The sequence below is a fragment of the Sebastes umbrosus genome, chromosome 23 (assembly GCF_015220745.1).
Source record: "Sebastes umbrosus isolate fSebUmb1 chromosome 23, fSebUmb1.pri, whole genome shotgun sequence".
NCBI lineage: Eukaryota > Metazoa > Chordata > Actinopteri > Perciformes > Sebastidae > Sebastes > Sebastes umbrosus.
In genome coordinates this window covers 17,645,514-17,663,663 of record NC_051291.1, presented here as the reverse complement: position 1 = coordinate 17,663,663, position 18,150 = coordinate 17,645,514, and the positions used below count along the sequence as shown (strand labels likewise).

At 41.1% G+C, this 18,150-nt stretch overlaps 2 protein-coding genes across 5 annotated transcripts in view; one reads left to right on the top strand and one right to left on the bottom strand.

The window, feature by feature from the left end:
- ccdc146 (coiled-coil domain containing 146) overlaps positions 1-7,243 on the top strand; it is a 54,222-nt gene extending 46,979 nt beyond the window's left edge. For 3 of the 4 annotated variants that reach the window (XM_037760752.1, XM_037760750.1, XM_037760749.1), the window contains 5 exons: positions 1,511-1,636; positions 1,782-1,919; positions 2,431-2,556; positions 4,299-4,421; positions 6,664-7,243. In XM_037760752.1, coding sequence (XP_037616680.1) covers positions 1,511-1,636; positions 1,782-1,919; positions 2,431-2,556; positions 4,299-4,421; positions 6,664-6,864 — 714 coding nt within the window. In that variant the 3' untranslated portion in view covers positions 6,865-7,243. The remainder of the gene's footprint in view (positions 1-1,510; positions 1,637-1,781; positions 1,920-2,430; positions 2,557-4,298; positions 4,422-6,663) is intronic. The other variant, XM_037760751.1, reaches the window with a different exon arrangement.
- The window catches only part of LOC119482856 (gamma-secretase activating protein), a 53,775-nt gene that overhangs the window by 2,855 nt on the left and 32,770 nt on the right, over positions 1-18,150 (bottom strand). The window contains exons 29-33 of the mRNA XM_037760753.1: positions 15,764-15,825; positions 13,038-13,142; positions 12,263-12,359; positions 11,313-12,087; positions 8,356-8,361 (exon numbers count right to left, since the gene is read on the bottom strand). Of these exons, the coding sequence (XP_037616681.1) occupies positions 11,987-12,087; positions 12,263-12,359; positions 13,038-13,142; positions 15,764-15,825 (365 nt within the window). The 3' untranslated portion in view covers positions 8,356-8,361; positions 11,313-11,986. The remainder of the gene's footprint in view (positions 1-8,355; positions 8,362-11,312; positions 12,088-12,262; positions 12,360-13,037; positions 13,143-15,763; positions 15,826-18,150) is intronic.

Genomic DNA, 18,150 nt, shown 5'->3' with positions numbered 1-18,150 from the left:
TGGCAGTCGCCATCTTGGTGTTTTGCCGTCACCATCTTGGTTTTTGGCCATCCAATCTTGGTTTTTGGCTGTTGCCATCTTGGTTTTTTGCCGTCACCATGTTGGTTTTTGGCCGTTGCTAGGTCCTGAAAGATACTACGTGTTACCACCATCACTCAGTGGCTCAATTTACCACAGACTTGGAAAGGGAGGAGTGAGCGGAGGGGTATTCAGTTGGTTGCAATCTGCAACCACACCACTAGATGCCGCCAAATCCTACACACTGTCCCTTTAAGAGGCCACCTCTCTCCTTATTTGTCTTTATGTCTATTCGTTAAATAGCGGATATTAGAACCAACTGCTCTGCATGAAACAGGCTGACCAGGTGCAGCTGAGTCCATATCCTCTTCATGTCATTTAACAGAGCTGTTTGGAGTGAATCCCAGAGTCTTTAAATCTGGGTTTTAAGACTGTCACGTTTCTTTTCATTTCCCCTCTAAGTTCCAGCCAACTCCTCATTGCTGTACAGAATTAGCTGTATGTACAAAACTCCAATGTTTTTTTGGCAGCAAGGTTCCATCAAATGGAAATAGTCTAGACATCTTGTGAATTTTAGACACATTTTTTCCCAAAATTCAGTCTGACATATTTGGTATCTTTCAAAACGTTTGGAACTCCACTAGAATTTGAACTAGGTGTCTTTGTGTTTGAACAAAGCCTGGACAAACAACATTAGTCATTGTTGTTCCAGATTTACAATCATCATAAAAACTGGTCTGCAGTGCTATTAGGGATCAAAAACTCCTCAGGGTACTTTTAAGTTATGTATTAGATGTTAATTCATCAAAACAGTTAATCAATAAATCATGTCGGCTTTACATATTTCTCACTCTAAACCCCTCACTCACTAGTTGCAGCTTTTCCAGAGTGTCAGCTAAAATGCCTCTGTTGTCCCCTCACTTCATTTTAATGTCTTCTCTCGTCCTCCTGTCTGCGTTTTGTCTCTCTCTGCTATTTAAACTCATCTTCATTATGCTTTCTTGTGTATCCCTACTTCAACTTTCTATTTCTGCTGTCTTAGGGGATGTCAGAATATTTAAAAATAAAAAACAGTCTCCGGTGGCATTTTAGATTTTGGTTTCTTTTATCTCACTTTGCCAGTGGCTTGTCACCTAGTCTGAAGTATATCTCCCATATAGGCACTACATTTAGCTGAGAAATGTCATAAGCGTTTTTGTTTTTTTGTTAATCCCCAGTGCAATAGGATCTTAAATGCCTGGAGGACGAGGCACTCGAAACACAGACAGCAGCCGACTAAATCTAGATGTCTTGCTTTTCATGTTGTTTACGTGTTCATTTTTGGTGTGACGTGTGCTCTTGTGGGACATTGCTGCATTATTTTCATTACTAGACCTCGATGACAGTGACTTGATGACTACAGTTTTGCCTTTATTATACATACAGTACAATGTGATTTACACGGTGTTGACTTGTAGTTTTGTTTTTGTCTCTAACTCTCTCTGTCTCCCAGTTGTCAGAAGCCAGGGACAAGACAGTTGAATGTCTGAATCGAACAGTCGATTCCAATGAGCTAAAAGGCGAAGACATCTCAACTGTAGAACTGGTCAAGAAGATTGAGAAGGTACAACATTTCAAGGTGTTTATGTGTGGAAACATTGCATATGAGCATGAATTTGCAATCCACATATCTACCTAATGAATTTAGGTCATATTTCTTTATTCTTTTATGACACAAATTCACGGAAAAAAAGGCCGTAATCACCGTGTCTCTGTGCATTTAGCTCGAGATGAATCTAGCAGTGACCGAGAGGCGGTCGCTGGAAAAAGAACTCCTCGTGGACCAAGTGACCCGGCTCTCGAAGCCACTCAGCGAGCAGGCGGAGAACTGCCAACAGGACAGACTCTCGCTGGCAAAGAAGGTAGACGGCAAAATCTGCTCGCACGCAGACGACAAGAGACGAGGCTTAAACCCATATCCACACACTCCCACACAAAGGAATATACGCTCAGATTAACACACACACACGCAAAAGACGCTTGTTATATCATTCACCTGCTTCTTCGCAGCAAGTCTAGTCTTTTACCTCTCTCACAAACACACTGGCACATTGTTGGAGGAGCATGTGCGGTCCATGTGAGGAGCACGCAGAGTGGGCATCAAGGAGTTCACCGAGCATTACCGTTTCCTTGTCTCTCCTTCTCTCCCCTTTGGCTGTCTGTATTTCTGTTGCTCTCTCCAACTATAAATAGCCTCAAGAACAAGGTTCATGTAATGACTTGTTGAAAGATGTAATAATGACATTACTGCAATAACGTACTGCATCATCATTTTGCATTAAGACGGATCTAAATCGAATCCTATTGAATCTGTATCTAAATGCATGTTGAATCAATGTAAGATCCAGCTAATCTGTGTGTGTGTGTCTCCAGTTAAACGAGCTCCGAACTCACATAATCGACACCAACCACCGCATGATGGCCGTCTCTGCAGAACTTTCCATGAAGCAAGCGGCTGCTTTGTCTCTCCAGCAAGAGATGAAAGAGAAAGAGCTCCAGGTCAGAGGTGGCCGCCGTCACTCACAGCACAAAACCATCTTTCCTGTTATTCCTGTCACTCTCTACTGACCGGGATCGAAGAGAGCAAAAACAATCATTTGTCGCTGTGTCCCGACTTTCATCTCAAACCCATTTATTTTATTTTATTTGCACAATGAAACGAATCAAGAGGCAAACACAGATACAAATTTCGATTCATTAATAATTTTTCATCAAGAAAACTCCAATAAATATGTCAATGAACAAGAACAAACAAATGAATTAGTGCTAGCACAGTTAATGAAAGCATCAGGGAGCATTCATGGTCCGTTTTTCAGGGTTTTTTAAACGGGTTATATCTGCAGCAGAATCAATGTTGTTTTTTGACACCGTCCTGGAGCTTTCGAATGTATCACATGACCTCCCTCAGGAGACGAGTTTCCAGGTTGTCATGGAAATGTACAGTAGATGTTTTTCTGAGCACTTTAAGGACTTCTCGTCCATGTTGGCACAAAAGTTGACATAAGATTGAAAGCTCCAGAAGACCCACTGTTTGGACCGAAAGTAGCACCGGCAGCAGCCAATTGGCTAATTACGTATCCATAGCAACCAAGAGAAGTTCCATTGTCAAAACCTGATGTTGAAATATTAACATAACTAGCTGTCTGCTCTTACCCATGTTGAAAAGAACAGGAAGTTAACCTCTGAATAGTCTTAACTTGCTTATCAAATGAGAATATTACATGTTGGTGTATAACATTGCTGTATTTGTATTATTATTATGCTGCTGCTTATCCACATGCTAAATCCATATCTGCATCCATGCTATTATAGTGTCTTTACATTTAGCTAACAGTTACTTTTCATTTCCTGTATCCTGCCTGTAAACAAAACAACTAGTCAAGCTTTAAAGCAGCATCTGTGTGAGGGATGCATGCCCAATATTCACTCTCTTTTTTTCTCTGTTTGAAGGATATAAATGCTGCTTAGCTGCTGAATGCTCCTTTATGTTCACCAGCTAGTCGCTAATTATGTTTGTTCACCATTTAGTACACAGAAAGTGTACAGTGGGTTCAGCAGAGATTTTTAGCTAAAATCAGCAGTCTACTACAACTGGAAAAAAGGTTGATAAGAGGGGTGAGAGTGAACCCAGACACTGAAGTTCTGACCCATAAAACCAACACAATGAGCTGAATTTTCAGAAAAACCTTCGTTATTAATGACACCGATGTTCCAAAACGAGAGAGAATCTGGGGTTGGTTTTCACCCACTGGCGAGCACCCTAGCCCTAACCGCAGTCAGGGGGCGTGTGTGAGGAGGGAACAACTTTAAATGTTGTGTTCACAAACCACAACCGACAAACCCCACTCATTCTGCCATTAAGGGAAGAAGCCAACAGCTAAACCATCATTTACGCAAGACTTTTTGAAATTCTGACACTGGTTTGAACAGAAAGTCTCACTGTTTTCTGTCTCAATAAAAGATTAAACTACTAAAATGGGAAGATTTCCCACATGCCTTCTAAATGTTTCAAGAGACGCGTGTTAATAACCTGAAGAGCCCCTGCAGCTGATGTAAGCCTGCAGCGCGCCACAGACACAAGTAGAAAGTAGAAAATGCAGAGGCATAACTTTGCCCAAATTCTGACAGTAATACGACCATCTGTTTTTGGGCGCAGTTAGAATTGAATTGAGCCAGGAGAGAGTGGACGGAGTGACAGGAATACAAAGTGAATGTTTCTCGCACTGCCCCTGTGTTTCCAGATGGACAGGTGCCAGCGGCAGCTGGAACAGGGCCTGCCACCGTGCCCCGAGATGGAGAAGGAGTGGAGGAGGATGCTCCGAGACAAGAAGAGGAGGCAGAGGGACAAAGAGGAGAGAGAGAGGGTAAAAGAAACACACAGACACAAAGATCACCGGTCAAGAATTGATTAAAACACTGAGGGGCAAGAAGAGAAGATAGATTGACAAAGAAAAAGGAGTGGAGCGGGGACACGACGCGGGGCAGGAATCGATTAAGATAGTGAGGGACAAAAGGGGTGAACATGCACAGACTCACCGAGAAGTGAGTAGAAACTGTCCACACACAGGGATTAGACAGGATATAGGGTAGTTTTCACCACATGCACAAACACAGGGTGAGAAGGGCAGACTGGCAAACAAACAGAAGTAGACGCTGGCTACACAGGAAAGGCTCACAAACACGGATCAGTTGGGTCTGAAACCTGTCCAGCTGTCTGCAGCCTGTCTGTGGGTATACCGATCTGTATTTTCTCACTCAGTTTATTCCCACTTATAGCCACAGGCCCCAAAAAGACACCACGATCCTCTGCATGCACAAAGCCAAACCAATAAATCGAAATAGGAAGAACCCTGCAGAAATAAGCTTATTTCTACTTTTGTAGTTTTATTATTTATCATGCATTTCAAGGTTCCCTTTTGAAATGTAAATGTGCTTCACAAACCTGATAAGGAGAATATGTTTTGTGCTGTTTATTTATTGGCCGCTATTTTTTTTTTTTTTTGCATCCAGAGCCATTATTCCTTGTTTTGTGTGCGCTCCTTAGATCACATGCCAGCGGATAAACTGTTCATATGCATGAGAAAATAAATCGCCATCTCTTTGAAGTCTCAGTGAGATTTGGGCACAGTTCATTTGCATGCCGTTGTGGGGTGAAAGTCAAAGGGAGGACTGTAGTGTCATGAGGACGTGTGTGTGTGTGTGTGTGTGTGCGCGCTAGAAGAGTAGAAGTCCGCCATGGTTACAAATTGATCCATCATCCATATTTGGTTCAAATCAATTATGACAGCCACTGTCAGTATTCTATGAGACATATTTTAGTTTTATTAGGAGGAGGAAAAAAGTTAACATAAACCAGCATACGAGTGAATCCAGTTTTTGTTAATTCTATTTTTTTTCTGTGTTTTTCTGTAGTTTATTTACATTTGATCAGATAATTAGTGCTAACAAACTCCTGGTCATAATGTAAAAAATGTTAATTTTCATTTAGTTACAAATAGGGCTGTCAATCGCAAATTGATCGCACATTTTTTATCTTTTCAAAATGTACCTTAAAGGGAGTTTTGTCAAGTATTTAATACTCTTATCATCATGGGAGTGGGTAAATATGCTTGCTTTATGCAAATATATGTATATATTTATTATTGGAAATCAAATAACAGCACAAAACAATGACAAATATTGTCCAGAAACCCTCACAGGTACTGCATTTAGCATACAAAATATGCTCACATCATAACATGGCAAACTGCAGCCCAACAGGCATCAACAGCTGTCAGTGTGTCAATGTGCTGACTTGACTATGACTTGCCCCAAAACTGCATGTGATTATCATAAAGTGGGCATGTCTGTAAAGGGGAGACTCGTGGGTACCCATAGAACCCATTTTCATTCACATATCTTGAGGCCAGAGGTCAAGGGACCCCTCTGAAGTTTTTCCTCAGAGCGTTATTTAACTTCCTTCGAGACAAGCTAGTATTACATGGTACCAATAGATTTCTTAGGTTTTATAGTTTCATATGATATCAGTGTCTTCACTCTAGCGTTAAAACTGAGCCCACTACAACCTAAAACCCTAATTACAATAGTTATAGCCCTTAGTCCTTTGACAAAAACATCATTTAATGATATATATCTATTTATACACACTGTGTGTTTGCTAAAAACCACGGTACCCAACTGTTTACTCTTCACCGAAAGAAAAGCCTTTTGAGAAAACCTGGCTTTCATTCCATGTTGTTGTTCTCAACTTCACATCCTGTTGGTGTGTGTCGAAGTGCATCATAACCTGTCAGTCACACGGATGAACAAGTGCAGCATACGGCGTCTCAAAAATCCTGCACAAAACAAACCCAGAGCATCATCTCTACTATCACTAATCTCTCTAAAGGTTAATAAGAAACATAGATCAAAGTTTAATCATCTTGTGATTCTTGGCTCATGGTGCCCTTGCATTTGTCTTGAGATGTTTTAAAAAAGAAAAAAGAAAAAAGCTAAATTAATTATTCCATTTACATGATTAAAATTCAGGAAAATAAAATTCTTTTTAGTCCAAGGTCATACAGTCTTGCATTAAATATTAATACTGCCTCTGGTGTATGTGTGCAGCTGGCTGAAGAAGAGGGATGGTACCAGTTGCCTAATGGAGAGTACACCACAGCTGAAAGCCGTCCCGACGCGTACATCCCCCAGACCGACCTTCTCCCTCTGCCCAAACCCTACGGAGCCCTGGCCCCCTTCAAACCCTCCCAACCAGGAGCCAACATGAGACACATCCGCAAACCAACGCTCAAACCCTTAGAGATATAGAAAAAACACATGTATTCATAAACCTGTAGGTGTTTTAATTTGTACGAATATATTTCAGGGATTCGTCTCTCTTCCACAACACTCTTATTGATCTATCTGCTCTCCCTCCTCCTCCTCTCTGCTTGTTGTGTATGTTTGTGTCCTCAGCGTCCAGCATACCACTGCTGTTTTGTCATGTGAGAGCGTACTTGTGGACGGCATCTGGTTGTAATTCCGTCTCCTTTTTTTTATTATTTACTGGCAAGAGCTTGTTTACACTCTTTGCTTGCAGTAACACCAAATACTGTAGAAGAGCAGAAAGAAAGTCAGAGGTCACGGGGGAGATGAAATGTGTGTGTATTGTTACATCATGCGCACCAATAAAAAAATATTGTATTTACTTCTGTGTTCGGCAACGTGTCGTTTCCTTTCTATTTAAGATTCACTTCTCAGGGACGCTGGAATATTTCTGCATATTCTTTCAGCCTTGTTGCCGTTTCATCTCTCGCACTTGTAATCTTGCAGCTGATGAATAAATTGCAATGGGTTTAAGCTCTAAGCCGGGCTAAGAGTGCCTGCTTAATGCCTGAAATGATAAATGTAAATATAGAGAGGAAGACCAGGCAATGAAAGAGCATACAGAATGACAAAGAGAGGAGAATGTAAATGAAGAGGAACAAGAGAAGGAGAAGAAAAAAAATGGATAAAAGTGGGGCTCTGAAGGAGGCGGGGGAGTTCAGAGTTGGTCACTAGTGACCAAAAACAAAGTCGTTTGCCTTTGAAGCTCCTACAAATTTACTGGAAGTCGTTCTATTTGTAGATCTTGGCTTTAGGTGGAAGTAGTTTTTGTGTCATTGAGCGTGTTATGCAGCCAGTAATAAGGTGTGTGTTACTGTGTAGGCCTACAGCAGTGATCCACAACTACTTCTTTGCTTCTGCTCAAAGAGAGGCTCAACTAATGTGAAAAAAAAATATGAATCATAATAAACCTATATTTGTGTTTAGGGGAAAAATAAAAATATCCTATTGGCTGTGCTCTGGCTGGTGGGCGGTGCTTGGTATTTCCTCAACTGATCTCAACATGGCTGCCGGGTCACAGACTTTCTCATTTTACAGCTAAACCGTACACTACAAGATGTTTCTGAAGACATTTGAGGCGAGAAATAGGCATTACAATAACAGAATATTGATTCATATTTTATCAGCGCTGCCTAGTTTGACCGGTTTCCGGTCTGTGAAATCTTGTAGATGCCATTAGGAGCAGCGGAGGACACAGTGGCACACGATTTTTTTCAGATTACCTGTCTCATGCACTACTGGCAGGATATAGCAACCGTTTTATAAAAATGTATTTTTGTAATCATATTTGCTCCATTTCTACCCACTGCAGCTTTAATGGATAATCATTTGAAATTATTAGCCACATTTTCCCAAACTCTTGCCCTTGGCCGTGGAACCTGTTAAGGTTGCCCGATCCTCTTCGAACATAAAGTGTCTTTATACGCAGACAACCTTTTACTATATGATTCAGACCCAACTGCTTAACCAGTTTGGAATGGATCCCTATCAGGATACAAGATAAAACGACACAAAAGTGAACTCTCCCAACTAATAGAGAAGCATTTGTTCCAGACATACCATTTCAAATTGAAGAAGGACCATTTATCAACTTGGGAGTAACAGTCACACGGCAATTCAAAAATCTTTTTAAAAAAAATGTCATGATTCTACTAAACTGGGATAAAACATCATTGCTGCAGTGATCCCCTCTCACACTATCCCTTGCCGGATGAATAAACTTTATAAAAAAGTGAATATGTTCCCAAAATTCACATATTTATATAAGTGTTTACCAGTGTTCATCCCAAAATCCTTTTTTTTGTTTCACTATATTCAATTATCTTCTCATATATATATATATGGCAAAATAAGAAGACCACGAGTTAACAAGATCCTACTTCAGAGATTCAACAGAAACGGGGGTTTCCTGATGTCCGCCGCTGTTGCTGGGCTACGAAATAATTACCTGACATTAACGGATTAAGAGATGAACTAATCTGATAGGGATGTGGGGCTGCGTCAGACAAAAACAACAACTTTGGTAACCACCGGTGTAAACTTAGTTTATGAAACACGTTGTGTTAGCCAAACTCTTGAAAGGTTCAAGAAGGCAGCCGGTTGAGTTTATCTGATTTTGAGGCCTGTCCACCCAGATGTGGTGTGATGTGTGTGATCATCCACCGCAGGCCGATGGTGAGAGCTGTCAGATTAACGCAGCCCCTAACTGTTTGTGCTTATTAGCCGGCTACATAACACCGACTGCATAACAGAGTGTGGAGGAGGCAAAAGGGCGGGGGTATTAGTCACATTTAAAAGAGAAAATCCCCCGAAGAGAAATGATTTTACATGACTGTACAGAGACGGTAAAAAAGAAAAAGTGGCAAGTTAGCACTTTTGGTGTTGCAAAACAAGCCCATATAAAAGCGTGACGGGGTGTGTTCTTCGCTGAATGTGACTCAGCATGTGTGATGACTGATGCTGAGATTATTTCCGGACTTCAGAGGAAGTCAACTGAGTCTGTCCAAAACACTCGTTTTGTCGAGAATCTGAGCGCTCATTTCCTCCCGCGCGGAGCTTTTCAAGAAACCAAACTATTTCACCGTGAGATGAGATCATTTCCTAATTGATCTCGATCGCTCCACAATGTTACTGGCTCTCTCAGTTTTTTCAAAAGATATCCAGTGGAAACAAAGTGAGCCGAGGCCTAGCTGGTGCCGCAAAGCTTCTTCAAAAGTACAGCAGTAAAAACAAGAAGAATACAGTTTACTTGGAAAAAAAAAATCTCTTTATTTACAATCAACCTTACAAAACTTTTGTTTTTTTGCGTAAACATGAGAAACACAAGTGATTATGAAATCCCTTTTTTTCAGAGGAATGTTTTGTCATTCCTCAAATCAAAGCACGACACGAGATGTAAATAATCTGTGGTATTTAGTTTCAGATGGTGCCTACATTCAGACACAGGATTATGAACACATGCCACACACACACACTACCAAAGAATTTCTCCACTTACAGTAATAGCTCAGTCATGATTGAGGGCGCACGGGCGCCTTATTCAAACCAGACGTTGGTGTGTGTGTGTGTGTGTGTGTGTGTGGACAGGCTGAGTAATGTCTTTCCTTTTTTATGATTTCACTTCTTAATGCCTTATCATTAACCCTATACTGTCTACATTTGATGGTTTGTAAAGCATTTTTGTAGACTCATTTTGCATTGTGTTACATAAATAAAGTTACTACGAAGTTATTGACGTCTGCTGTTTTCCTCTCATGTATTGACTAGGGCTGTCAATCGAGTAAAATAGTTCATCGCAATTAATCGCAATTTTTTTTCTGTTCAAAATGTACATTAAAGGGAGATTTGTCAACTATTCAATGCTCTTATCAACATGGGAGTGGGCAAATATGCTGCTTTATGCAAATGTATGTATATATTTATTATTGGAAATCAATTAACAACACAACTTGACTATGATTTGCCCCAAACTGCATGTAATTATCATAAAGTGGGCATGTCATTCACACATCTTGAGGTCAGAGGTCAAGGGAACACTTTGAAAATGGCCACGCCACTTTTTCCAAGCCAAAATGTAATAGCGTTACTATTACCTCCTTCGTTAAAGTAATTAGAGGCGTTAACACGTTATTTTTGCGTTATCTTTGACAGCCCTAGTATTAACGTAATTATAGTAGAGTTGGGTATCTATACTTTTTTAGTACCAAATGTAGCAGAGTATTGATTATGATCGTCCATCATAAGCTACAGGTCATACCAGACCTTGTAAGGAGTGTGTTTTACTGCTTATGAATTCAACTTTTCATTTGTATCAGTAAGAATTATTATTATTAGTTATTTGTCTTTTAAAGGTTAAATAGTCTCACTTTAAATAAAACATTTTGCCAGTTTCATACTATTTCAGTTAATCAAAGTTATTGTACGGTCGCTGGTTTAGACAGTGTGTGTTTAGTGTTTAACATTAGAAAACATTGGCTGAGGATTTTGATGAAAAATGTATTTATATTTCTCAAGATAATGTATTATTTTGTGTTATTTCTTATTTTAAAAGTGAAACAATATCACTTTAAATCAAAATTTTGCCCGTTTTAGAATATTTTTAGACAATGTTTAACATTCGAAATCTTTGGCTGAGGGGTTTTGTAGAAAAACAAGTTTATATTTCTCAAAAATAGAGGAATCAGGTAGGTATCTTACTAGCACTAATATGAAAACATTTGAAATGATACCCAGCCCTTATTGTCCATACAACAGCCAGCAACAAACAGTGAATTTACGACATATTTCAGACATGTTCTTGATTTAGTCCCTGTCTCAAAATCACTGGTTTTGGTATAAAGTAACTATCGGCGTATTTCTGAGAAAGAGTAAGAGTCCGTGTTAATTAGTACAGTCTGAGTTATACTGAGCCCCTTTCAGCTGTAAAGAGTGTGTATAACTCAGAGTTAATATCAGATTGACTGACTGACCATATCGAGCCACTCTGTCCGCAAAGCTTCTGTCAGCATGTAATCAGGTTGATGGGGCGCAGCGGCGTTACAAGCGTATTTGATTTATAAACGCTGTTTGTGGTATTTGACATCGATGTTCATAAATTGCATGAGAGAAAATGGGAGAAGTTGTGGAGAGAATTGTTGCTGCTGCCGTTCACATAAATAGCTGCCTGCAGTTATTGATTTCCAATAAAAATTTGGAAAGAATGTTTCCCCAAATTGAATTGGATCTAACTATGTTCCCTATTGTGTTATCATTTTTGGTGCTGTTCTGGGTGAGAAAACAGGGTGACTATTTCTTCCATTCTGCCTCCTCCATCTTCCCTTTCCGGGCGTCTCCATCCATCCATCCTTCCATCCCCGCCCTGATCTTTCATCAAACGGTGAGCGCTTGTTTATGAGCGTGCTCTCCGCCTTTCAATCTCTCCATTCATCTTTCACTTCTCGTCCTCCGTGCCTCCATCATCCATCCATCCATCCGTCACTTATCCTCAAGGCCCAGACAATGATGACTGTTCTCTCAGACACATTTTCCCCCTCATCCGTTTTCCTCCCTCAATCCATCCGTCCCTTCATTTGTCCTCAAAGCCCAGCAGTATTAGCGTCTGTTTCAGAGCCGTCTCCTCCACGAACGTGGCGTCCACGTTCTCCTGCTCCTCGAAAGGGTTCAGGGCTGCAAACACAGGAAGTTAGAGAGAGAGAGAGAGATAACAACCATTCTTCCTTGCACCTTCATGATGGAACTGCATTTGGACCGTGCACGCACATAAACACACATTCTGTCTTAATCCTCCAAAGGCCTCTAAAGATATCGAAACCAGGCAGATACACACACATGCATACTCTACCTTGTTCCTCTATATCAGAGAGCATTTTTGCCAGGTAGGTAAGAGGCAGAAACTCGGGTCTGAAGCCTGGCTTGTCTCTGCAAGTGAATGCAAATCCCTGAGGAGGAAGAAACAACAAAAACACAACTGCAGGTTTTTCCAGGATACACACAGTCAAGACAAATCTGCAGCAAATCCAGAAACTCTAGTCACCTTAACTCACTTGTTTCCTCTCCTTCGGCATAAAAAAAAGTTGGCTGCAGTTTAATTTTTTAAGGCAGCCATATATTCTTTATCTGTCATGGCGCGAAATGCCACTGGCTCTGCCAGCCAATTAGCTGACTTGAAACTGGCCAATAGCGTCATGAAGTGGATGGATGATGCGTTAACTGTACGGCTGGGGTCACTCTTTAAAACACGTTTGATATAAGAAGTCCAAGTGTAACATTGCAGAAAAAGACATCTTAAGTTTTTTAGAGCTTCTTGTCAGAAACTTGTGATAATAGCCCATCACAAGTTGCCAGAGCCCAAGAGGATGTCTTCAAAAAAAGATTGTCTTGTCCGACCCAACAGTCCAAAATTGGAACCGCAGCAGGTGTTTCGCTAAGTAGCCCAATACTGTGGTTTGTGATCAAATACCTGCAAAACTAACTACATTCCCATCCGCCTCAGCTAAGTACAGCTGATTTTTTGCATGTTTACTGCTAATGAGCCAATGCTGTATTCGTAGTCTGCAGTGATTTAAGTGTGTGTGTGTCAGGATGTGTCTCTCTGCAGCATGTGTGTGCTGTGTTACCTTGTTTTTGTTGTGCTTCTCCAGCAGCGTCCTGGTATAATCTCTGGAGATGGAAGCTGAACTGACAGGATGGTCCCACATATGGTAGATCCTCTGCTCCATAGGCTGCACACACACACACACACACACACACACACACACACACACACACACACACACACACACGCACACGCACACGCACACACACACACACAATAGAGTTTACATTTTAGGCATGTAGTTCCTGTTGTCCTGAAAAAAAAAAATAATCCCTGAAGCAAGTGAACATCTGTCCCTTTCTATTTTGCCAACTGGAACTCAAAAGCATTATTGAGGAGTTGACTGCTAATGAGGGATTCAAGGGAAATCGTATTTTTCCGTGTTGGGAAATGGTAATAAATAACAGAGACTACAGGTGTGACTGACAATAAGATTGGGTGGATGGGATACAGCACTGGGCAATATTGGCAAACCTGAATATTGTGACATTTCCTTGATATCAATACATAACAATAGAATGTCTGTATTAATTTCTAAGTGCATTGACCTTGGGGTCAGGATCCCCTACAGGGGTCGTGAGATAAACCTTAGTGGGTGTGAGATGTTTAACATGGTAGAAAACAGTAGAAAAAAAAGACCGTCCTCCGAACAAATCGTCGTCCGTGCAAGCAGCTTATTACGACCCATTTTACATTTATTGTAATGCAGCGACCTATAGTGGCCGTTGTAATTATGACGTAATTAGGAGGTATTCAGGTGAAGTAGTATAAAGAGCAAGAAAGTCTGCGTAGGGACGAGGTCGAGGTGGATGGATGGGTCAAACAAACACAGGCCTTTCACCCAGGATACCGCCGTTCGTTAACCAAGCTAACGCTATTCGGTCATTTGTTTCTTATTTAAAGGATTCACATTGCTATTAAAGGAACAGTGTGTAACATTTAGGGGGATCTATTGGCAGAAATGGAAATATAATATTAATAAGTGTGTTTTCTTTCGTGTATAATCACCTGAAACTAAGAGTTGTTGTGTTTTCGTTGAATGAGCTGTTTATATCTACATAGGGAGCCAGTCCTCCTCACGTAGTCCGTTATGTTGCTCCGCCATGTTTCTACAGTAGCCCAGAACGGACAAACCAAACTCTGTTAACTTTTCCTGCTCGGGCCGGAGTCGATAACGTTACTCCCGCCGCAGCTCCCTCTCTCTTGCTTCACCACTCACTTCTCAGTCTGCTCCAAATGACCTACGCTACTCTTACAACAGCTGTCTCTAGAGAGGGCCATTCGCATTCTCCCGTCAGCCACCGTAGATCTCCTACTCTCCGCTTGGCGCACGGGAGAAGTTGCATTCTGCAACCTCGCCGCTAGATACTGCCAGATCCAACACACTGCTCCTTTAAACCAAATTTGATCAAGCGTCAGGTCAGATGTGTCAGCCGTATTCCATAGTATCTTACTCTTTGATCTACACAGGTCATATAGTAGCAGGCCAACGCTAATTTTGTCATTTAATTCAGTTAGCTACGGAGCATTTTACACCTAGCAGTTACTGGAAAACAGCAAACCAACCACACAGTCTGGTGTTGTGTCAAATACTGTTTCCCAGATGATTTGTGTTTCCCACTACCTAAACATGAACCAACCCTTATCCCTAAACCTAACCACAGAACAGGGGCGCTATCATTTTAACAGGAGGGAAACACAATTCAACAGGGAAACAGACTTTGACATAACACCTGCTTTGTTTCTTGACCTAACAATAGGTGACTAATTGTCGCAGTAATATTGTAATGCTGCAACAGCTGTGTGTTCGTAGAGTATTTTTACAACGGGTCAAACGCAGCTCAGCCAATCATAATCAAGGATCAGAGCCATCCCTTTAATATATGTAAATAAACAACTCATCTTTATGTGAGAGCTAGCTTATGTGTTGCAATACCGTTTTTAAATCTGTACTGAACTTGCAAAGACCCGGTCTCTTGTTTATTAGTTACTGCAGGAATGTGATATGAAATGAGGTTTACTGGAATTCCATTGGGCTTTAAAGATATATAATGAGAATTATGGGGGCTGCTGGGTTAAGCCAAGATATAAATTTCCTACAGTTTGCCAACATTTCCTGTTTTCTAGCTCTGTGCGAGTGTGTGTGTGTGTGCTGTACCTGCTAAATCTCTCCTGCCTGCCAAACTCACGCAACAAAAGTCTGATGGGCAGGAAACAGAACAGAGACACTAAACACTCGACATTCCTCTGGCCACGATGCGGACGGAAAACACACACATACACACACACACACACACACACACACACACACAGCTACAGAAGAAATATACTGTACCCACACAGGAACACGTGGAAGTTACACAAGGCTTAGGGGACACACATAAACACACACAGTAGACAACTACTAACCCCTCCCTGACACACACACACATACACTCTCACACACACCAGCTAGTTACACATGTGCTTTGTGATTGGCTTGCGGGGGGCTTCAGGGAAATGAGACCTAAAATAACTTCAAACTCTTAATTGGACCAGAAAGTTTTGGGGAGAGAACCATTCGAGAAAAGATCAAAAACGTCCCCCTCACTAATAGATGGGATTATAATAGCCTCATGTATTATTTTTTACTGGCTGAGAAATTCACTCCAGTCATGGTTACTACATTTCAGCTCTGTCCTCCAAGTTGGTACACTCAACATGTCATCATTTGGATGGGCAGAGTCATGTCTGGCCACTCAGAAGTACCTCAGGGAGTCTCTTCAGTATGCTGAACTTCAGTCTCTCGTTGGCATCACCGTTGTCCAAATCTAAACACAAAGAGAGGAGACATGGCGCCAATTACTCTTCTGAAGACAAATCTCACAGGAGGAGTAGAACAAATAATGCAATGTCACACCTTCTCTCTCTATCTAAATGAATCGCTCAAAATCCCTTTGAAAGGAAAACATGGGATTAAAGAGGTATTATTTTCACAATCTTCATGTAAAATAAATGCAAATAAAACCAACTAAGTCCCAGATCGCTTTAACTACTATAACCCTTCTTCTTCCCATATGCGGATTTTCATGAATATTTCACTTTTATAGAAAACAGACAATGTTTTTGCAATCACAAATGATCCCCAAAGCAAAGAGGATTTCTGAGTCAGCACTTCTTTCTTACTTTGGCTTTAAGACAGTTCCCACAAGGTGTATTTTTTGTTCATTCAAAAAAGAAATGGAGCAGAGAGCCTCTGACATTATTTGACCCGACAACTTGCTTCAGCAGCTCCTGGACGACTCCCCGGTGCCAAGGAGCATTCTGGGAGATGTAACTCATCTACTGTAGGATGTTATAAAGGAGCAAAAAAAAACGACTTCTCAAAATGAGGGCAAGCAGATAATAAACTCTTCCCACATTATTCAACTCCCTCTTCACCAATACAGTCCTGAACATTGGCGCCATTACTGCAGCTGCTGCACCTGATTACCTGAACTATAGAGCACCACTAGCAGATGTTATTATCCAAGCTACCGGCGTGGCTCTAGAGATGGCAATGTCGTTCAGTTGGGCCGTACGCCATGTTGGTCCAGACTGAAATATCTCAACAACTATTGGATGGATTGTCATGAAGTTTTATGCAGACATTCATGCTCCCAGGAGGATGAATCCCACTGACTTTGGTGACGCCCTGATTTTTCCTCTAGCGCCACCAGCAGGTTTACATTTGTGTTTTTTAACAGTTTTAGTAGTAGTTTCTGCCTGTTCTCATTCCCAAGGCGTCAAATACTGACGCTTTGTCACGTCCCTTGGTGCGTAATACCAACGCAAAAGGCACCCTTTAGCATCTGTATGGGCTTTCAAGTACAATGTCACCCATCTGTGGCAATATTAAACGCCCAAAGAAAGTGCTTCAGGTGTGTGGTGACGTAGTGTAAAGAGCAAAAAAAACTCACACAGGGCGGGCAGGAGGGGAAGTGGATGGGTCCAACAAACACAGGGCTTCCATCCAGGACACAGCTGTTGGTGTCCCGTGTGTGAAGTTTCACTTTACAATCAGCTGTTGGTGTCCCGTGCTCACAACCATAAGTTTAATTTTGTTGTATTGCTGTAAAAATCAGAGCTATAGACAGCATTTCAGAAGTCTGGAACCAATTTAAGTAAGACTGGTTAGACTGGGAAACTCTAGATGAAAATATATGTTTGTGTGTGTTTGTAATGAGGCAGGGAGTGCACACCTGTCTAGCCAATTTCCCAGGATAAAATAATAGAAATCTCAATAGATATATACTTATTTGATTAATCCCCGGGGAGTAAGTGACGCATGAACCCTCTCACTTCAAAGTCCCGAAATATCCCCTTCTCTCACTTTGAAGTTTGAAGCCATTTGGAACCGGTCCTTTAAATAATCTTTTCATCTTTGTGGATCTTTGTTTGTTCTCTTCATGAGAAAGAACCATGTAAACTACAACGAGATCAAGAGTGACGAGGATATTTTGGTTCTGTTGATCTCAGAGCCAAGACACAGTGTTTGGCCTTTCAACAATGTACTTTCCATGATATGAATTCCGCATCAAGACATGCAAAATAAACATATCAATGTTTCTGAGTAAGGCGCCGAATCCCCATGGTAGCTAAACCTTAACCTCTACCCTCTCTGGACATACGTAAACATTCACACATTATAACAACCAGTAAAGTCAGCTGCCAACATGCTCCAACAGTGGCCACAGCCCTGTGGTGTGACCTACTTTTATAGGTTCAGTGGTGAGGTAATTCTTCAGCTGCAACATTACATAAAAACACTTACACTATTCAGTTTTCAAAACTTGTTAACAGTGTCCACACCTTTACCCTTTCAGCAAATTGTGTGCCCTCTGCCTCAATTGGAAGGCTCACCAACTTTTAATAAAATCAAGCCTGCTTGTGTTCACTAGAACAACAACAACGCCAAAGCCATTCTGAATCAACCAACTACAGACTGCTGCAGTAAATTACATTATGCATTCATATGACAACTTATTTAACCATCTGTTTTATTTTATATCACATTGGGGCTCCACTTGAGCTGTTCACATCTGTTCATCACACTTACTGTCCGGTGGATTTTGAGGGTTTCTGGGTGTATTTAAGAGTAGCTCATAACAGGTGTG